General features: G+C 45.2%; 1 protein-coding gene and 1 non-coding gene across 2 annotated transcripts in view; one reads left to right on the forward strand and one right to left on the reverse strand.

Annotated features, from left to right (window-relative positions):
• The first annotated feature begins 2,080 nt into the window (after positions 1-2,080).
• Positions 2,081-22,568, forward strand: part of SLC9A4 (solute carrier family 9 member A4) — a 48,903-nt gene continuing 28,415 nt past the window's right edge. The window contains exons 1-3 of the mRNA XM_040223819.1: positions 2,081-2,814; positions 8,645-9,108; positions 21,593-21,852. Of these exons, the coding sequence (XP_040079753.1) occupies positions 2,559-2,814; positions 8,645-9,108; positions 21,593-21,852 (980 nt within the window). The 5' untranslated portion in view covers positions 2,081-2,558. The remainder of the gene's footprint in view (positions 2,815-8,644; positions 9,109-21,592; positions 21,853-22,568) is intronic.
• On the reverse strand, positions 21,427-21,533 carry LOC120852391. Its single transcript, XR_005718564.1, has one exon. It is a non-coding gene; the product is annotated as a U6 spliceosomal RNA (small nuclear RNA).

A 22,568-nucleotide genomic window follows, 5' to 3' on the forward strand; every position in this document is an offset into this window, starting at 1 on the left:
CACCCAGGATCACACAACTTCAACTTTCCTCTCTCTATGAAATCCCTATTCCCTTAAGGAAGCAATCACATTAGAACTGTAAGACCGAGCCAGGAGCCACACTCTGGTGTGAACACGTGTTTCATTTCAGAGCTCATATTCACGCCCACCCCATCCACCTGCAGCACCATGGTGCCTCTCCTCCCCTCACGATGCGGAATCTCCCAGAGTATACTGCACCCTTCCGCAGCGTCCTCTGTTCCTCCCTGAGTAGTGGAAGTTTGACTTTGGGGAGCAGAGACAGAGCTCGGCTCTTCTGTCCTGAGAGCGGGGTCAAAGCTCTTGACTTCACTCCAGCGCGGGATGCAGGCTTTCAATTTAGGGTGTGACGTGCCAGCCCTTGATCTGAGGCCATCCAGCTTAATTGCTAGTTGCGGGCTTGGAAAGCAAATGGTGTTTCTGGACAGCACCGGCCAATTCTCTATCACTGCTTTCTTCTCCTTTCTTCCTAAAAAAAGAATCAAATTTGAGCCCCAACAAAGTAACAAGAGCTTTGGGGCAAGCATGGATACTTCAATTCCAGAAGCGCTGTGTAGATACTTTTCAGCAAAGTCAATTATACCACCTACTAGGGGAAAGAAGAAAAGATGTGCTGATCATTTTGTTTAAAACTAGTCTTGGAGGAAGGTGATTATCTAATTAACCATGGGCAGGCACAGAAAAGTCAATTCTGCTCTTTCAGAACAGAAGTGGCTTTGTAAAACTGAGGGTAAAAAGGAAGAAAACCAGCACCCTCCACCTCAAACTTTGCTTCCAACTGTGCACAGTTGAAGTCCTAGGTGAAGAGAGATTTCTCTGCTGGGTACATCACCCCTTAATTAGTCTCTTGAGGGTGGACCGGATTTGGTCACTGAAATTACAAGGGATCCACTGGAAGAGGATGTCATTCCACTGACATCCTCCACACCACTGAACTCCACGAGTAGACGGGTTTAGAAGAGCAGATGACAAGGAGCACAAGGCTTCTTGGGACCTGGCACCAAAAATGGTCAGAGGAAGCCAGGTTTCTACTGCTAATACAGTCATCAGATGATTAAACCAAAAGCTTCAGATGGGTCATTAGTTTGCTGACCTGAAATGCCATAAAAATTCCTTTGGTGCTCTGCTTTGCAAGCTGAGTTTCCCTCCATCATGTTTCAAATCTATTCGTCTATGAACCTGGTTTAGGTGACGATTACATGGGTTACCTTAATCCCTGAGCTTCCCTGGCGGCTCAGACAGGAAAGAATCGGCCTGCAATGCAGGACACCCAGCTATAACCTCTGGATAGGGAAGATCCCCTGGAGAAGGGAATGTCAACCCACTCCAGTATTCTTTCCTGGACAATTCCATGGACTGAGGAGTCTGGGGTGATACAGTCCATGGGGTCACAGAGAGTCGGCCACCACTGAAATGACGAATCAGTTCAGTTCAGTTCAGTCACTCAGTCTGACTCTTTGCGGCCCTATGAACCGCAGCACGCCAGGCCTCCCTGTCTATCACCCACTCCCAGATCTTACTCAAATTCATGTCCATTGAGTCGATGATGGCCTCCAACCATCTCATCCTCTGTCCTCCTGCCTTCAATCTTTCCCAGCATCAGGGTCTCATTTGAAAAAACAAGTCAGCTCTTCACATCAGGTGGCCAAAATATTGCAGTTTCAGCTTCAACATCAGTCCTTCCAATGAACACCTAGGACTGATTTCCTTTAGGAGGGACTGGTTGGATCTCCTTGCAGTCCAAAGGACTCTCAAGAGTCTTCTCCAACAGAACAGTTCAAAGCACCAATTCTTCAATGCTCAGTTTTCTTTATAGTCCAACTCACATCCATACATGACTACTGGAAAAACCATAGCCTTGACTTAATCATTAATTGAACCTTCCAATGTGTAGTACTGACGCTGACCACTAGGTGTCAGCAGTGCAACTGCCAGAGAACTCAGGGAAAGCATTTGATTACAGAAGTCAAATCTGAACAAATAATTAAGTGTGGTTCAAGAGCTACCTGCAGCTTTGGCCATTCAAAACAAGGGAACTAGCAGGGGGAGGAGAGAAGGAGCAGGTGCAACGCAGGTTTCTGGGAGAGAGGGAAGGACCCTCTTCCTGGTTAGGAGGGCCCTAGTGACACCTGAAATGAGAACCATGGTGTTCTTTTTAATTTTCGCTCACAAAATGAAACCAGTGTGCAGTGACGTGAGGAAACAGCTTTAAAGGAACAGGTATTTCTGCTTCATAAATTGCTCTTCGAATCACGATCGGATGGAAGTCACACAGGTAGTTAGTTCCCTGGGCTTTCTCGAGTCTGTTGAGTGACAGGATGCATTTGACTCAGAAGCTGTGTTGCCTGAACACAAATGTTCTAAAGTTGGCTTGAAAACATCTATACCTGGAACTCAGTGGCACGCTTGGACTCTTCCCGGACTGACCCACGGGCTGTGTGTACATCACCTGTGACCCAGGTGGAGGCTGGTGCGCTCTGAAAGTCCTCTCTTCACAAGTGTGGCGCATCAGGGCACGTGCCCTGAGAGGAGCCCACAGCATGGGCATTCGGGGGCTTGTGCCTTTCTGTCCTTGGAATTGGTGCCTGTTGCTAGCGACCCTCCAGTGTTGCGGAGCATCTTCTGAGTTGAACAGATCCACAGATTCCTCTGCCCAGCGTGAGCTTAACATCCGGTTTGCTGCTGCCAGCTCCCAGCCAGCCGAGGCAATATCTGTCTTCACACTGGATTATGACTACGTGCAAATGCCCTACGAGGTCACCCTCTGGATACTCCTAGCATCACTTGCAAAAATAGGTAAGGGCCCCGAGTGTCTTACCTGCTTTGGGGAGTTGTTTTCTATGTGAGATAATGTGTATGAAAATGCCTTGTAGATGGTGGGTCAAGTGGACTTTAACTATTGCTGCTATTACATGGAAATTCTATTCTCTTGACTCAAGGGAAAGGCATAACTGATTTTTGTCTGGCTATTTATTGCTTCAGGTTGTGCTATGAAATTTAAGAACCTACTTCTGGGCTCTGGGTTGTTTCTATTTTTTGGGGAGGTGGGGTTGTTTCTATTTCATCTCCTTTCAGAGTGATAGTCATGTGACATTATTTGGTATGTAAAAATCTCAAGTTCTGTGCGTTAAGAAATGCGGAGTAAAGTATGCTGACCTTGGGGTGATGCCCACTGGAAATTTTAGGACCCACATAATGATTCTTCTGTAAAATGTGCTTTCTTCATTCTTGGCCATGGAACCATGGGCTTCATCAATGACTCTCTTTGTTCATTTTTAAAAGTGGTGTGTGCTCCTTGAAAATTGACAGAAAGCAAGAAATAAGACAACCAGTGGCAACTCATAGCCCTCAGTGATGAGGGAGGTGGAATCAGAGATGGTATCTGTCAGTAAGATCTTGGTTTACACCTGAGCCAAGAGGAGCCAAGGATGCACTTGTGGTTTCTTCTGCGACATAAAATGGATTCAAGCTCATGGATGAAATTCTAGCCAGGGTTCTTAGTGCCTCCAGCCCAAGTGATGGATTCCACTCTGAGACCATTTAACCCCCAACTTCACCCCTTGTCTCCTTGAAAACAGGTATTCCAGAGTGGAAAGTGGACACAATCATCTCAGCGGTCAAGCATATCACCTCCTTTGCCTTAGTGATACACTGTGTTATTTGAGTAGATAGCCTCACTGAAGGAGACGCAGTGAAGTATGTGGGTGGTTATTTGTACGTTTTGTCTGGAATGGCTGTGAAGTGTGGGTTAAGCCAAGAAATCAGACTGTTAACTCAGGATGCTGGCCATTTCATTGAACTCGCTCCTCGTGGATGTTGGGGGCACCAGCATATTCATTAGGCGCCCTTCATAACTGTCATTCATTTTGAGCTCGTAAGGTATGCAGATAAATTGTCAGTTTGAAGAACTCTTGTGCGGTCACACAGAGGGTCTCACGTTATTTCTGAGAAGTGCTCAAGTAATGATGGGGTTTCCCTAGGGGATGATATTCTCACTTCTTGCAACCATACGGATGCTAAGAACAGTCCAAGTGATCTTCTGTGACCTTGAGGTGTCTTTTGTCAAAATGCCAGTGATTCTGGTCCCACCCATTCCCTTCCTTTCCACAGGAATGCGTGAAGTTGGTCCAGAACCAGGAAACTAAATCTGCCACTGACTAGCTAGTCACGTTGTCTTTTTTAATCTCAATTTGTTCATCTGTGAAATTATTCCTGAGATCTCTTCTTGGTGCAAATAAGGATTTTCTAATGGAAAAGAAGCTTCCATTCTACACCACTGAACATCTCCATGCACACAGTGTATGTTTTACGCCAGCAGAGAGTACAGATAGTTCTTTAGAGGTGTTGCATGTGCCCAGACTATGTCTACAAGTTGAGAGTCCTGTGAGGATGCTGTTCACTGAACTGCTGCCTAAATATTCTTGATTTTCATGTGGATGCAACTCAACAAGCTATAGAAAAAGAAAACTAAAATAAGTTATCAGTTGGCGTATGCCTATTGAAAAACAATGTCATATTTGCTGCCCTTTAAGAATTCAGGTTATTTTTGTCTTGTACACGAAAAGAGGGCTTCCCTGATAGCTCAGTTGGTAAAGAATCTGCCTGCAGTGCGGGAGACGCCGGTTCGATTCCTGGTTTGGGAAGATCCCCTGGAGAAGGGAAAGGCCTGGAGAATTCCGTGGACTGCAGAGTCGGACACGACTGAGCAACTTGAAATGAAGGTCAAATTTAGTGAATGCATAGTGTGATCCAAGCACTGGGCTTGTAGCTTCATTGTTGCTGTTCAGTCGCAAAGTCGTGCCTGTTTCTTCACAACCCCATGGACTGCAGCACACCAGGCTTTCCCGTCCTTCACTACCTCCTGGAGCTTGCTCAGACTCATGTCCATTGAGTCAGTGATGCCATCCAACCATCTCGTCCTCTGTCGCCCCCTTCTCTTGCCTGCAGTCTTTCCCAGCATCAGGTCTTTCCCAATGAGTAGGCTCTTCAAACCAGGTGACCAAAGTATTGGAGCTTCAGCTTCAGCACCAGTCCATCCCATGAATATTCAGGATTGATATCCTTTAGGATTGACTGGATAACTTTATATATGATAGCAAAATAATCATCATCATAATGATGACATAAAACTTTAATACTTAAGGAGTCCACAAAGATTTTTTAGATTCTATATTATAAAGCTTGAATCAAAATCTGATTAATAATTGCTAGTATTATCATTCATTCTTTTATTCAGTCTTCTACCAAGACACATGTATTGAGCGCCCAGGCAATGTGTGGGAATCATTTCAGTTCTCAGCCTCAAAGGAGATGAGTGAGTCTAGTCGTGCCGCAGAAGTGTTCCAACAAGGGCCATTTTTGACTTTAAGGCAGGACTTAGTTATCTGTGGCCATTTAAGTTTCAGGCTCTGAAACTGTAAAGTCTAACAGTGAGTGTCTCTTTTGTCCATTATGGAAAGGGAGAAGAGTTGTGAAAGGTGAAATTGACAAAGTATTTCCCTGAAAGGGCCTTCAGTTCAGTTCAGTTCAGTCGCTCAGTCATGTCCGACTCTTTGCTACCCCATGAACTGCATGCAGCACGCCAGGCCTCCCTGTCCATCACCAACTCCCGGAGTTCACTCAGACTCGCGTCCATCAAGTCAGTGATGCCATCCAGCCATCTCATCCTCTGTCGTCCCCTTCTTCTCCTGCCCCCAATCCCTCCCGGCATCGGAGTCTTTTCCAATGAGTCAACTCTTCGCATGAGGTGGCCAGAGTCCTGGAGTTTCAGCTTTAGCATCCTGCTACAGGCTGAACCCTCTTCCTGCTATCAGTGTGTAGATGCACCTTAGTTTCAGGCAGGTGACGTGGGCTCATTTCAGGAAACTCAATTCCTGGAAGCAGGACCACCCCGGGGGAGAGACAGGGCCTGAAAAAAAATCGCACTAGGGGCTCTTCTGCCTACCTTATGTATTTTAAAAGTTAAGTGTGATTAAAATAAGCACTCATTGAAGAAGGAAGAGGAGCAAGAGAGAGGAGAACGAGAAGAAGGAAGCTGTTAGTAAGAAATGGGGAGCGCTTCCCTCGTGGTCCAGTGCTTAAGAATCTGCCTGCCAATGCAGGGGACACGGGTTCGATCCCTGGTCCAGGAAGATTCCCACATGCTGCGGGGCAACTAAGCCTGTGCACTACAGCCTGTGTCCTGCAACAAAAAAAGCCACCACAATGAGAAGCCTGGGCACCGCAGCTTGAGTGTAGCTTCCGCTGACCTTAACTGAAGAAAGCTCTCATGCAGCAATGCTGCACAGCCAGAAATAAGTAAATAAGGAAAAAAGGAAGAAAAAGAGAAAGCAGCACTCTAGAAGGAGAACTTAAACTGGTCTTGAAGCCAGTGGGCTGGCTGTATGGTTTGCTGTGTCTCTGGATACTAATTAAAGTCCATTGTATTAAGCTGCCTGCTAATGGTAGATGGAGAAATTCACAGCTGTGGTCAGGGAAGTTCACAAGCTCTGAATCGGAAAATTCCTACGAAGAACTTCCATGGCCCCCAAGGCCTATGGGAGGGAGAAAGAAAACCCACTCCAGTATTCTTGCCTGGAACATTCCGTGGACAGAAGAGCTTGGCGGGCTACATACTATAGTCCATAGTGTTGCATAGATTCAGACAGGACTGAGGGACTAACACTACCTCTTTAGCCTTGAATTTCACACCCTCCATTGTTTAGCTCAAAATTATCTTGCAACTCTTCCCCTAAGAATCTTCCCAATTAAAATGTGCTCCAGTCAGATTGTTGCAGGGAAGAACAAAATCTGACTACAGGTCGGATCTGTTTCTTTTACTTTAACCTTTCCTTCTCCTTGCTTCTGTTTACTAAGAGGATACTGTCTGTACATAATGGCCTGCCTTGGTGAACCCAGCCCCTCGGCCTGAAGGTTAAACCAAAGTGCCTTTGTTCAGGGAAACACCCTGACTGGGTCCACCTGTGGATTGCTACAGGAAGGAGGAAATTAACCCATGCCCTCCCAGTGCTAGGCATCCCAGGAGATATTTGCAAGATTATAGGACTTTTTACTTTAATTCCTCACCTCCTCTGTCTCTGCGTTTTATAAAAGAAACTGGCATCCAGACCCTCCAAAGAGCAAGTTTGGACTCAGTAACAAGGTGAATCTACTCGATGAATGAAGGTATTTTTGAAACTATCTAGCTGGGCTATTCCTGACTCTCCCCCATTTCTCTCCAAGTTCTCCCCTTCTAAAATGCCTTCCCTTCTGTTACTCGATTATGTAAGTCCTTGTTGCTGTTTAGTTGCTCAGTTGTGTCTGACTTTTTACGACCCCCATGGGCTGTATCCCTTGAGTGGGGATTCGATGCCCAGATATACATGGTCTAGAACATCTGGCAGCAGGATGAGGAATGGGCTGGGAGATGGGGGGTGGATTAGGAGGTCAGGAAGAGACTGCAGTGAGTAGATGAGAAGTAGGGAGGCCCCGCCCTCAGTGAGAGCCATGGGAGTGGAGAAGAGACGCGTCAAGGGCAGCGAGTGGAAGGTGCAAGTGATGAAACAGGTTGCTTGTGCATGAGCAGCAGAGCTGATGGAGTCCCCATAAGAATGCCACTTGACTTCCTCTTAAGTGGCTGAATGGGTGGCAATGTCATCGGTTAAATCAGGGAAACAAAGACTTTTCCTCTTTATCGGTTTGGTTGAGAAGGAGGTGTACATTTGGAAGGAGCTGGTGTTAAATCCCCGTGATAGATTTTTTTTAAATTAAAATTGCTTGTTTTACTTTAGTTTTAGTTGAAGTGCAGGTGTATATATAAGTTACAGGTATACGACATAGTGACTCATAATTTTTAAAAGTTATACTCCATTTATGCACGGGTGCTAAGTCTTCCGTTGTGTCCGACTCTGTTCGACCCTATGGACTGTAGCCAGCCGGGTTCCTCTGTCCATGGAATTCTCCAAAGAAGAATACTGGAATGGGTTGCCATTTCCTTCTCCAGGAGATCTTCCCAACCCAGGGATCAGAACCTGTGTTTTTGTGTCTCCTCCATTGACAGGCGGGTTCTTACCACTAGCACCACCTGGGAAGATATACTCTATTTATAGTTATTATAAAATATTGGCTATATTCTCCATGCTGTACAATACATCCTTGTAGCTTATGCTTCACCTAATAGTCTGCACCTCTGACTCCCCTACCTATATCTTACCCTGGCCCTGTCCCCCTCCCCACTGGTAACTACTAGTTTATTCTCTATACCTGGGAAGTTGCTTATTTTTTATTAAATTCGCTAGTTTATCCCGTGGATCCCTCAAGACTCTTGCTTGAGCTTCAAAGGCGAGTTTTGCATGAGAGCCGAGTTCTCCCTCTCATAGCCCTCAGGATGGAGGAGGCAGAAAGCAGGAGGAGGCAGGAGGGCACGGAAGGACTGAGAAGATCCTAGAACCTGTACAGGCTGTGGGAAGCACTTGATCTTGTCAAGCTCCAGCCTTGACAAGGATGCTGAGGCTGGGGGATGAGCGCCGACTTGCCTGGGTACCCATCCGCGTGGCTCTGAAAGGCCCCTGGCACCCACCCCCTTGGTGTCCCAGCGGCCAGAGCCGGCTTACCTGCCCACCTCTCATCGTGGTTCTCTGCTCCGCAGGCTTCCACCTCACCCGCAGGCTACCCGGCCTCATGCCCGAGAGTTGCCTGCTCATCCTCGTGGGGGCGCTGGTAGGCGCGGTCATCTTCGGAACGGACCACAAGTCCCCGCCGGTGATGGACTCGAGCATCTATTTCTTGTACCTCCTCCCGCCCATCGTCCTGGAGAGCGGCTACTTCATGCCCACGCGGCCCTTCTTCGAGAACCTCGGCTCCATCCTGTGGTGGGCGGGCCTGGGCGCCCTGCTCAACGCCTTCGGCATCGGCCTCTCGCTCTACCTGGTCTGCCAGGCCCCGGCCTTCGGGCTGGGCGACGTCAACCTGCTTCAGAACCTGCTGTTCGGGAGCCTCATCTCGGCCGTGGACCCGGTGGCCGTCCTGGCCGTGTTCGAGGAGGCGCGTGTGAACGAGCAGCTGTACATGATGATCTTCGGGGAGGCCCTGCTCAATGACGGCATCAGCGTGGTGAGATGGACACACGGTCCCCAGGGAGCGGGGCCGGAGCCGGGGGTGGGAAGCGGGCAGCACAGAGATGGTCCCCGGGCGGCCTGGCCACATCTGCCACTGGGATCTGCAGGGTGCCCACAATGGCTTGCTACACTGCTCGCCTTCACTAGCTTCTGTTCTAAGTTTTGTGTTTTTTTTGGCCAAGAAGGATGTGGGATATTAGCGCCTCCACCAGGGATTGAACCTGCAACCCCCTGCATTGGAAGGCAAAGTCCTAACCACTGGACTGCCAGGGAGATCCCCACTGCCTTCTTTAAAGAGAGAAACAGAGGAGAGGATGCATAAGTCTAGTGAATTTGGTTTTTCACTTTGCAGAAACCCTTGCTAAAGGCTCTTCTGGGTTTTCACACTGGGACGAACAACATTATTGTTGTTTAGTTTCTAAGTCGTGTCCAACTCTTTTACAACCCCATGGGCTATAGTTGGCAGGCTCCTCTGTCCATGGGATTCTCCAGGCAGGAATACTGGAGTGGGTTGCCATTCCCTTCTCCAGGGGATCTTCCCGACCCAGTGGTTGAACCTGGGTCTCTTGTGCCTCCTGCCCTGGCAGGCGGATTCTTTACCGCTGACACCTGAGAAGCCTGGGAGAAGCAATACTTCGGATTTAATGTCCTCTCAGCGTCGGACCTCACCTTTTAGATCTCTTTCTTAAGTCCTGATTTAGATGATGAAGTTAAATAAAAGATAGGGGTCGGGAGAGAGATGATGGCGGATTTGCACGAATGCATTGGCTTGTTTGTGTGACTCAGTTGTGTGACTCCCATAGAGAATGTGAGGGGGCACCTTTGCTTAGGAGTCCTCTGGGAGAGAAGCTGAGAAGGCTTTACAGGCCAGATCAGCACAGAGCATCAACCCCAGAGGTGTCTTTGGCTAGAGGTGCTGGAATATTCTAGACTGGCTGTTGCATTGCTATTTCCTTATGTTACTGTAAACCTTCACCAGGGGTTAGTCTCCATGATTTTATATAAACTTTGATGCACTTTTCTTATTTTTACATTGATATCACATCACATAAAAATACTAGAATGCACTTTCAGTGTAAAAGGCTCCAACAGTACAAAATTATATCAAGTAAACAAAAGCCTCCACCTGGCCCTCTCCTCACCCCCCTGGATCCAGTTTCCGTATCCCTTCTGGTCTTTTTTTTTTAAACAAACATTTATTTGGTACCTATTTTGTTCTAGGCATTGTGCTAGCTTACTTGGGTGGCAATAATGAGAATGAGATGAGGTTCTTTGCTCTTTTTTAGAAATTTTTTTTTATACTGGAGCATAATTAATTAACAATGTTGTATTAGTTTCAGGTGTACAGCCAAGTGATTCAGTGACACATGTATCTATTCTTTATCAAATTCTTTTGAGTAATTCCACAAGCTGGCAGGGAACTGGCCGCTAGTTCACATGGATATGCAAGTACTGGTCCCTGAATAAGGAGCTTATTGGCTGGAGGATGTTACCCTGGCATCAGGTTGCAAGGGGAGCTTGCAGTAGGGTCACTCAGGACCCCGCCCCTTTTTACCAAATAAACTATTAAACCTTAATTTCAGTTTTTATGTACACAGCTGCCAAGATTTCCTGGAAATCTTTATGGGCTTATATTTCCATAGAAAATGTGTTATTAACAAATGCATATTTCCTTGTGTTGCTGTCAACAAAGGGCCTTGTTTCTTAATGTTTTCTCATCTAACGAGAAAAAAAGGATGACAAGTGTTTGTTGTAATTTGCATGATGATTAAGCATCTTTTCAACAATTGTAGATCACTAGTGTTTCTTATCCTGCAAATTGGAAGTTCATGTCCTATCAGGGTTGTCAGACTTAAAATAAATATATAGGACACCAGTTAAACTTGGATTTCATATAAACTATGAATCATATTTAAAAAGTGTGTCCCAGTTATTGTATACAAGCATTGATGTTTGTCCACTTTTCTTTGAGACCATTTGCTGGTCTTTTTTTTTTTTTTTCTTTTTTAAAGAAAACTTTAAAAAGGAACTTTTGAAACTTTTGGATGCTACATAAAAAACAAATATTTTCTCCCATTCTGTTCCTTAATTTTTTTAAATCTTGGTGTCCTGTAAAAGTTTTAAATTTGTATGTAGTCAAACCTACTGTCATATTCTTTTCATATTTTGCTTTCTGACATTGTACATAACCAAAAATCATATAAACTTAAAAAAAACTTCCCCCCTTTTACAATTCATTATGTAAGTCACCTAGCACACAGTTTTTTAGTATTGTTAGCCATAATTTTATTTTCTCTTTTTAGAATTTTTGTGTATTAGTTTTATTGAAGCTGATTTACAATGTTGTGTTAACTTGCGCTATACAACAAAGAGACTCAGTTATATACATACATACCTTCCTTTCAAAATTTTTTTCCATTGTGGTTTATCCCAGGATATTGAATATAGTTCCCTGTGCTCTACAGTAGGACCTTGTTCATCCTGGCACAATATTCTATTGTGAGAATTTGATGTCAAAATAGCTAGTACTGGGGGCAGGGGAAGGCTTTGAAAATAATCCAAGATATGGGGGTGGATTCACCAAGTGGAAGAGACCCACACCTGAAATTAGAAATCACTTCCTTTATTCATAATGAGAATCTCTAAGTGTTGAGCATGACTCTAGGCTCATCAGATGGGCACAAGCTTTCCTGCTGGGTGAGCATCTCAGAAAGCCAAGATGTCAGCGAGTCGCCACAGGACCCTGGACTCCAGCCTGCCAGCCCATGCAGAGGCCTCATTTCTCAGCATGTGGCCCTCAAGCTCTGTGCCTCAGAATCCCCCAAGTGAGTCTGATGGGCACTCAGACATCCAAACCCCACCCCAGACCCACTGATCCACACTGTCTGGGAATGGAGCCTGGGAATCTGTATTCTTAACCAGCATCTCAGACAATGGCTAATGTTTGAGAACTCCTGGTTCATGGCCTTTAAGTGTCAAGAAACTGACCCATCTGGATATAAAACGTTGCTACATCTGGGAAAGGACTGGGCTAGACTCATCTTGGAGATCCCCTTTCCCTTACCCTTTCTTTCTTTAGATGCTTTCTTACTTTGGGTTTTGTTACAATAGAATAAGGGCTGCCAGCTGGGAACCAGTTCCCCCTCCTAAGGCAGCCTCTCTGAGCTATGATGCCTCCAGACATCATCTCACTGTACTCACATTCAAGTCCCTTGGGGTCCCTTGCTGACTGTAATGCCATGTAAGGCCTCTTGGCAACCCATCATGAGGCCATTATTCTTCTCCTCTTCATAAATCTTTAGTGTCATGGTCTGTGCGCCAGGTGGAGAAGAATTTGCAGACACGAGACAGAATGAGAGGTGAATAGGGTCTTTTAGAGTGAGAGATGCTGTTAGAACAGTGGGCCATTGCAAGGGAGAGCCGACACCTTTCAGGGGATAGTAGCCAATTATTACAGCCTCAAGACGGAGGAAACTCCTGCTGGAAGGCTGGCATTAGGTGATTGGCTAGGATTCTATGGGTGGGCATTTTTACCTAATATGGGTCCGAGAGCTGCATGGTTCAGGTCAGGGAAATTCAAAGCAATGGTTGCTAAGGGGCTCGGTCACTTCCAAAGGTGACCTTGGTACAGGGCTCTGCATCTGTGGCCTTGGCAAAAGCCTTTACACCTGTGATCTTGCTATAGGGCTCCACAGTTAGAGAAATTTAGAAATGATAGTATCACCTCACTTAATTTTCATAGAACAATCTCTTTCTTGATGCAACCTATAAACTTTCTTGCCGAGACGTATTCTTTATTGTTGTTCAGTTGCTAAGTCATGTCTGACTCTTTGTGACCCCCATGGACCCTTTCCTTCACTATCTCCCAGAGTTTGCTAAAATTCATGTCCATTGAGTTGGTGATGCCATCTAACCATTCTCATCCTCGGTCTCCCTCTTCTCTTGCTGATAGTCTTTCCCAGCATCAAGGTCTTTTCCAATGAGTCAGCACTTTGCATCAGGTGGCCATGAAAACACGGGGCTCTGCTATCTCCCTGGCTGCCTCTGAACTTGAGACTCACTTTGGCCTGAATTGTCCCTAGATTTTACATCTAGACCTGTCACGGCTTGGGGGTTCTTTGCTGACGACATTTGTTTGACTTTCTCAAAGTTTAATTGCTTCCACTTGGACTTTTTTTTTTAATGATCATTTCAAAATAAAATTGCAGTTTTCGGCTGACCAGAGTATCTGTGGACGGCCCTGCTGTGACCTCCACCCGGCGAAGCTGCTGTGGCGTTGGCTCCGGGTTGAGATGGGGGCTTGCCACACGTCACTCCGGGTCACTCTGGTCACCCACAGCACAGTGATATTAAGTGTGTGCTGGGGCCCTTCTGCATCCCTGCGTGAAACTGGAGAAGCTCGGGGCTGGATTTAGAAAGCAGTTTGACAGCAACTGGTATTTAATGCAGGGCAGTTGTATTTTGAGCTCAGGGCTTGGACTCACCCTTTCATTGAGGAGGGCAGCCTTCACACGCGGGTTCTTCCAGCAGAAAGTCTGAGTCAGCAGAGAGAGACCTGTGATTTGCGGGTGACTTGAGACAACTTTGCAGATCCTCATCCATGGAAGAGCTGCCTGGCGCTGAAGGGAAGATGTTGCAGAACCATGGAAAAGAGTGATGACCCTCCAGGCCTCTTGTCCACGTAACTTCTCCCTCTTGCTGCAAATTTTAGGTTATGGCTCTAATCATAAGAACTTCCTTAGTGGTGGGCAGAGGAAGCAGAGACAAAACCCAAGTACCTTTAAAATAATAACTAGTATCCTCAGCACATGCTTCCCAGGTGGCTCAGTGGTAAAGAACCCTCCTGCCAGTTCAATCCCTGGGTCAGGGAGATCCCCTGGAGAAAGAACTGGCCACTCCAGTATTCTTGCCTGGGAAATCCCATGGATGGAGGATCCTGGTGGGCTATAGTCCATGGGGTCGCAAGAGTCAGACACGACTTAGCAACTAAACCACCACGCATCCTCAGTTGAATCTCATGGCCAACTTCATAGCAGAAAGAGAGAAGCAGCTGCTATGTTCAGGCTCTGTATGGGGTCACTTGTGCATTTACTATTTGATCCAATCCCTAGATTTTTACTGTCAGGCCTGAATGAATAACCATATTTCACAGATGAAGAAACTATAGCAAAGGGAGTGAAGTTGCAGAAGGGCATCCAGCCTGGCCATGATGGACCAGACATGGGTGCACAAGAAGCTCTCTTCCCATTCTCTTCTTTTTTTCTCATTTTATTTGTATTTGGCTGTGTTGGCTCTTCATTGATGTCTAGGCTTTTCTCTAGTTGCAGTGAGCAGGGACTACCCTCCATTGTGGTGCATCGGTTCCTCATGACTTGTCTTGTAGCAGAGCATGGCATCTGGAGCACAAAAGTGGTGGCACAGGGCTTAGCTGTTCGTCGGCATGTGGGATCTTCCTGACCCGGGGATTGACCCTGTGTCTCCTGCACTGGCAGGTGGATTCTTTACCACTGAGACACCAGCGAAGTCCCCCTTTCTCTTCTCTCTTATTCTTACCCTTTGAATGTTCAGCTCATGGAGCTGGAAAGACAGGAGAGAACCCATATGTTACCAGTGAGGAGACCGGGCTCATGTCCAGCAGGCAGGAAATCCAGCGGTCTTTCTCCAAAATAGAGTTGGCTTGTTTGGCCAAGTCCTGCGTGTGGATCCAGGAAAGATTCTGGTCATCTCTGTGCCTGAGTTCTGTAAAATTAGGGTGATGGTATTACTTAGCTCTTAAGACCACTAGAAAATTCCTGTTAAGCTTTTAGAACAGTGAGTGTTCAGCATGCAGGGAGAACCCCATGCACGCTGGCTGTTGTTTTATATCACACCAACTCAGGCCAAAGCCTTTGACTGTGTGGATCACAATAAACTGTGGAAAATTCTGAAAGAGATGGGAATACCAGACCACCTGACCTGCCTCTTGAGAAATCTGTATGCAGATCAGGAAGCACCAGTTAGAACTGGACATGGAACAACAGACTGGTTCAAAATAGGAAAAGGAGTACGTCAAGGTTGTATATTGTCACCCTGCTTATTTAACCTATATGCAGAGTACATCATGAGAAGTGCTGGGCTGGATGAAGCACAAGCTGGAATCAAGATTGCTGGGAGAAATATCAATAACCTCAGATATGCAGATGACACCATCCTTATGGCAGAAAGTGAAGAGGAACTAAAGAGCCTCTTGATGAAAGTGAAAGAGGAGAGTCAAAAAGTTGGCTTAAAGCTCAACATTCAGAAAACTAAGATCATGGCATCTGGTCCCATCACTTCATGAGAAATAGATGGGGAAACAGTGGAAACAGTGGCAGATTTTATTTTGGGGGGCTCCAAGGTCACTGCAGATGGTGTTTGCAGCCATGAAATTAAAAGACACTTGCTGCTGGGAAGGAAAGTTATGACCAACCTAGATAGCACATTAAAAAGCAGATATTACTTTGTCCACAAAGATCCATCTAGGCCAGGCTATGGTTTTTCCAGTAGTCATGTATGGATGTGAGAGTTGGACTCTAAAGAAAGCTGAGCCCCAGAGAATTGATGCTTTTGAACTGTGGTGTTGGAGAAGACTCTTTGGACTGCAAGGAGACCCAACCAGTCCATCCTAAAGGAAATCGGTCCTGGTTGTTCATTGGAAGGACTGATGTTGAAGCTGAAACTGCAATACTCTGGCCACCTGATGTGAAGAATTGACTCATTGGAAAAAATCCTGATGATGGGAAAGATTGAAGGCGGGAAGAGAAGGGGACGACGCAGGATGAGATGATAGGATGGCATCACTGACTTAATGGACATGAGTTTGAGTAAGCTCCAGGAGTTGGTGATGGACAGGGAGGCCTGGTGTACTGCAGTCCATGGGGTTGCAAGGAGTTAGACACGACTGAGCGACTGAACTGAACTGAACTGAACTCATGGATGTCTGTGCTGGTTAGCTCCCTCTTAGTAGGCATTTGGTTTTAAATATAGCACTGCTTCAGGTACTGTAGGCACTTTGTTCTTACATTTGTATTCCTCCCTGGTTTTCCTGCATCGATTTGCTGAATAAGCAACAAGGTAAGGCCACCAAGGTTCCTATCGCCTCGCATCTCACCCCATACGCTCCTCCTCCACCTTACTGAGGGGTCTCAGCATCCCCCCACTCCACCTCATCTGAGAGGTCCCTGCATTCCCCCTCCTCCACCTCACTGAGAGGACCCCAAGTCTGCTTGGCCAAGGCTGGGATTTGAACCTAGGCAGCCTGGCTCCAGAGCATCTCTGCTTCTAACTGCCACTCCATGCTGCCTCTTCACCCCTTGCTCACTGTCCCCCTACTTTCTTCTCTAGTTTTTCTCCTTCCTCTGATAATGTCTTCATTGGGCATCTTGGTGCCACTGTGGTCCATTCTTTGGGAGCACAGTGGATGAGAGAGTGGTAGAAGGAGCCACTGAAAGTTTCTGAGCAGGAACCTTTGGCCAGCCACACTGGCAGGTATTTTACATACTTTGCTTCTTGCAAGCTTAGTCACTCAGTTGTGCCTGACTCTTTGCAATCCCATGGACTGTAGCTTGTCAAGTTCCTCTATCCATGGGAATAAGAATACTGGAATGGATCATCATTTCTTTCTCCAGAGGATCGTCCTGACCCGGGTGGTATGGATGACGTGGTAAATTCAAAGCAAGCTAGGATGGCAATGAACAGCTTGCCAGAGGAAACTGTGTCTAATTTGGAAGAGATTTTTAAAAACATTCATTTGGGGGTGAATTTTCCTCCAAAAGTCTCTCTGGTGTATATTAATATTTTCCTGCCTCAAAGAAATTCTAGCTCCAGGAACATCCTATTCAAGAGGCAGTAAATTGTGCCCGTCAGCATGGACAGGGAGCCCATGCCCTAGTTCAAGTCCTGACTTCTTTACCTGCAAACTGTGTGACTTCAGTTGAGTGACTTAACCCCTCTGACCCTCAGTTTCCTTTCTGCAAACTGGAGACCAGGATGTCTGAGGGTTCAAGTGAGTTGATACACATAAGCATTTAAAACAATGCCTGGCACAGAGTTAAGTACAGACCTTTGGTGTTTGTAATATTATGATTTACAAGAAAAAACATATATTTGGTCTTTGTCCACATTCAGGGCATTGCTATTGTTGTTCAGTTGCTCAGTCATGTCCGACTCTTTGTGACCCCATGGACTGCAGCATGCCAGGCTTCCCTGTCCTTCACTATTTCCCAGAATTTGCTCAAACTCATGTCCATTAAGTCAGTGATGCCATCCAACCAGCTCATCTTCATTCAGGGCATTGAGCTCATTAAAACCCTTGGAATTTCCTAAGTGAAGAGAGCTGTTTGTTATGCTAATGAGGTGACTTTTGGAAAGCCCCTACATAACCTTAGGAAGAGGGCTGGTTGCCAGTGGAATCAACCTTATGATTAAGGAGTTGGACTTCTCAGTCTCCCTCCTTAAGCCTCCCTACTCCCACCTCCAGGAAAGGCAGCTGAGCTGGATTAAAGTCAGTCACCCATGACCAGTGATTTAATCAACCCAGTCTATGTAACGAAGCCTCTGTAAAAAGCCTAGAGGATTGGCTTTGGAGAACTTTCAGATTGGCGGAGATTTGGGGAGGGTGGTGGTCCTGGGGAGGGCACAGGAACCCCATAGCTCTGCCCCCATCCTTGTCCTAAGAATCTCTTCCATCTGGCTGTTCCTTCTGTAGTAAACCAGTCATCAAGTTAGTAAGATGTTTCTCTGAGTTCTGTGAATCATTCTAGCAAATTAACCAACCCCAAGGAGGGTCTATAGCTGATGAGTCAGCTTGAAATCAAGCTCCAGCCTTTCTCCCCACTCCTGGAGGGTCAGGGAGTGGGGATGAAAGATACAACCTTCTCATCACATGGTTGTTTCCTCCAGCAACCAGTCCCCCTCCTTGGGGGCAGGGTAAAAGGGAACCCCAGCAAGAGTCACCTCATTAGTGTAAATTCAGGAGGGACTGAAAAGCACTCACTACAAATGACTCAGGGAGTTGCTAGATCTTTAGGGACTTTGTGCCAGGTACTGGGGACAAAGAAAAACATATATATGTATATGTTTTAATATTTTATTTTATTTTTTTAATTGATTTATTTGGCTGCGCTGGCTTTTGGTTGCAGCACACAGGATCCTTTTTTTCCCCCCAGCATCTTTTAGTTGTGGCATGTGGGATCTTTGGTTGTGACATGCAAATTCTTAGTTGTAACATGTGGGATCTACTTCCCTAACCAGGGGTGGAACCAGGGCCCCTGCACTGGGAAGCACGGAGTCTTAGCCACCAGACCACCAGGGAAATTCTCTAAGATATATATTTCTTATTTTGTCCTGATGTTGCACCTGCCCACTGAGCGAAGAAGGTAAATCTAATTTTGTTTCCCCTTAGTGCCAGGCATGTGTTTGAGCGTTAGCACTGGCTGAGTTTCCCCTTCCAATATATTAAAAATATACACACATGATTGTGATTTGAAAGGAATCCAAAGAAAATCTTTCATAACTGTAATGACATCCAGAGCCATATAATTTGAAAGATAAGAATTGTTTTCCGTGTAGTCGTATGGATTATGTCTGTAAGTGTAGTCTTCTTAATTATACGTATGACTTTAGCTTCTGAAAATGCCGTAGCCTCTTCCTGGCAGCACGAACTGGTGTCTGGGGCCAGGAGTAGTCCTGTTGACTTTCCCAGGTCCTAGGAACAGATCAGGCTGCTTCTTTTTTTTTTTTTACTTTACAATACTGTATTGGTTTTGCCATACATTGACATGAATCCGCCACGGGTGTTCATGAGTTCCCAATCCTGAACCCCCCTCCCACCTCCCTCCCCATATCATCTCTCTGGGTCATCCTAGTGCACCAGGCCCAAGCATCCTGTATCCTGTATCGAACCTAGACTGCCGATACGTTTCTTACATGATAGTATACATGTTTCAATGCCATTCTCCCAAATCATCCCACCCTCTCCCTCTCCCACAGAGTCCAAAAGACTGTTCTATACATCTGTGTCTCTTTTGCTGTCTCGCATACAGGGTTATCATTACTGTCTTTCTAAATCCCATATATATATGTTAGTATACTGTATTGGTGTTTTTCTTTCTGGCTTACTTCACTCTGTATAATAGGCTCCAGTTTCATCCACCTCATCAGGCTGCTTCTTATAATCTGTAAGGCAATGCAAAAGAGTTTTCGTTTGTGGCCTAAACATGCAAATCTTTGAGTCCCCATCACACTCCGTGAGTTTCCTTGGGTTTAAGAGTCAAATAAACTCTCAGAGTCCCAGTTAAACTCATTCAAATTTGCTTTTTGAGTTTCATGCTAGCTTCCGGCTTCTCATCTTGGCTTCACTCCTTGGAACATGAGCACAGCTTCAAAGGTGCAACACCCAGGGCTTCTAAGACCTCCACATGGGTTGCTCCAAGGTCAGGCAAAAGGTTAAATTGAACTAAATACAGTCACTGAGTTGGGATACAACCACTAAGTTTCTTTTGGATTCATTTTGAAACCATAAGTCACAATTTTCTTGTAAAAACTCAGGCAAGGTTTTTCTTAGAGCATGGTTTTGCTTTGCTTTGCTTAAATAATATCCGTGCTTGCATGCTCAGTCGTGTCCAACTCTTTGCAACTCTATGGACTATAACCCGCCAGGCTCCTCTGCCCATGGGATATCTTAGGCAAGAATTCTGGAGTGGGTTGCCATTTCCTCCTCCAGGGGATATTCCCAACCCAGCGATGGAAGCTTTGTGTCTCCTGTGTTGGCAGGTGGGTTCTTACCATTAGCGCCACTTGGGAAGCCTTGTTACAGCAGCCCTAGGGAACTAACATAGAAGGCAGTGTGGCCAAGCTGCCCTGGAGCGGGGCATGAGTACCTGTGAGCAGAGGGGCAGTTGCATGCCCCCCTCACGGTCCTTCTTCTCCATTAGTAGAGTTCATTAGATGAAGCCACCCACCTGAAGACTGGTAACACTTGAACTACTTTCAGGAATGTTGCTCTCTGCCAACTCACATTCCAAAAGACAACCTGTGCTGGGCTGGATAACATTCTGATCTTCATGTGCAAATGGACAGCAAAAAGTGTATGAATTGATTCCATCCTGACTCCGGAGAGCAATAAAAGACTTTCATTGTTTATTATGGAGCCTATGTTGTAGGGTGCATTCAGAGCCAGAGGAAATCAATTGATAATGATACCAAACTCAGCGAAGAGGCTGGCACGAAGCAGGTGCTCCATGCTTTAAAGCTGTATTATCCTTCTTGGGGCTGCCCAGGTAATTTAGTGATAAAGAAACCCCTGCCAATGCAGGAGACACAAGAGATGCAGTTTTGATCCCTGGGTTGGGAAAATCCCCGGGAGGAGGGCATGGCAACCCACTCCAGTATTCTTGCCTGGAGAATCCCATGGACAGAGGAGCCTGGTGGGCTACAGTCCATGGGGTCACACAGAAACAGACACAACTGAGCACAGGACAGATTGTACTTAACTCCCTGAAGCTGAACAGATCCCGATTATTTGGAATGCGTATAATTTTAGGCAGCTGTGTCAATATGTCTTCTTATGTAATTTATTGTGGTATATTATTCAGCTAGACCCAAAGTTAAGAATCTGTGTGTAAACCAACTATGTATAAAGTAGATAACCAATGAAAACCTACTCTACAGCACAGTGAGCAAAAAAAAATTAAGGTACAATCTGTTTATAGAACATGTGTTAAGCTAAGCTTGAAAATGCATTCCAGTTTACAGTAGGTGTTGATACGTAGGTTTTGATTCCACTCAAAATGAGTTACCTAGAATAGGCGACTAATTCATAGAGTCAGAAAGTATATTTAGTAGATTGTGTGGCTGGGGACTTAGTGTTTATTAGGGACAGAGTTTAAGTTTAGGAAGGTGGAAAATTGGGAAATGGATGATGGTAAGATTGCAGAACAATGTGAATGTACTTAGTACCACTGAGCTATACAGTTAAACCTGGTCAAAATAGTGTGTTTTATATTATGTGACTTTACCATAATAAAACAATTTGAAAAAAAGATCTGCATGTAAACTGTTTTTCATTTGTTTCTTTAGAATTAATTACATGAATTTTAATGAATGATTTAAACAAATTAACATCTGAATTCATGGTAAGGACTGGTTGGTATTACTAGCTGGAAAATTTATGTAGATGACTTTGTAAAGGCTACCTTGATTTCTTTTTCTTTTTTTTTTAAGATGCTTAAAATTTTTTTAAATTTATTTTTATTTTTTCCCAAGCTTTAAACTTTTTGTTTTGTATTGGGGTTAAAAAAATGTGGAACTCATCACAAATTTGCATGTCAGCCTTGAGCAGGGGCAGCGCTGGTCTTCTCTGTATCATTCCAATTTTAGTATCTGTGCTGCCAAAGCAAGCACAACTGTTTCTCATTTCTAATTTAAGTCTACTTTCCTTTTCTCATTTTCTTTTTGTCTAGGTCTTGTATAACATATTAATTGCCTTCACGAAGATGCATAAATTTGAAGACATAGAACCTGTGGACATTTTGGCTGGATGTGCCCGATTTATCATCGTTGGGTGTGGGGGTGTATTTTTTGGTGTCATTTTTGGATTCATTTCTGCCTTTATCACCCGTTTCACCCAGAACATCTCTGCGATTGAACCCCTCATCGTCTTCATGTTCAGCTACTTGTCCTACTTAGTGGCTGAGACACTCTACGTCTCTGGCATCCTGGCGTGAGTACAAACGAAGGACCAACTCGCATCCAAGAAGGAGAGTTTAGGACCACATCTTGTGGACCAGAATTAGGAAAGGCCTGACTTCTAAAGCTAGTCCTCAAAAGCGATGCAGGATTCAGGTTTCTTGAAACTTCTGTGAAATCTGGTTCAGGTCCTTTGCCAAACAAATGTTCTCCCCAGCACCTGCGTTTGCTCTGTCCTGGTGATTTGCCTGAAGAGAGCTTGCTTAGCCAAGTACAAGGTCAATTTATAATGCTCAGAAAAGCTAGTGCAGAGATGAGCTGGGAGAGGCTCAAGGTTAAGGTTTCACTTCAGTTGTTATCTTTTTTCCTTGAAAAATGCATTATTTTAAAGGGAAGCATGCCAGGAACTACTTTCATTCCTGGACTCTGCTTTCTGCTCTTTCACTTAAGTCATGTCATTGCTCCAGGACTGGTCAGTGTGGAGTAAAACTCAAGAGATAGGATAAGACTAGAAATTCAGATTTTTTTTTTCTAATGAAAATATTTTTTGAAATGTTTATCCTTGTTCAGATCTTGGAATAAGGCTTCTCAACTTGGTTTATTATATCTGATCATGCTGCCTTTTTTTAAATGACATTATCCTCATACCCAGATCCTTGGGCACAATTTTATTGTATAGAAATATTTATTTTGATTACATACAGTAATGTAAAGTCTAGGCAGCTTCCCTAGCGGCTCAGACAGTAAAGA

Source organism: Oryx dammah, unplaced genomic scaffold (assembly GCF_014754425.2).
Source record: "Oryx dammah isolate SB20612 unplaced genomic scaffold, SCBI_Odam_1.1 HiC_scaffold_25, whole genome shotgun sequence".
NCBI lineage: Eukaryota > Metazoa > Chordata > Mammalia > Artiodactyla > Bovidae > Oryx > Oryx dammah.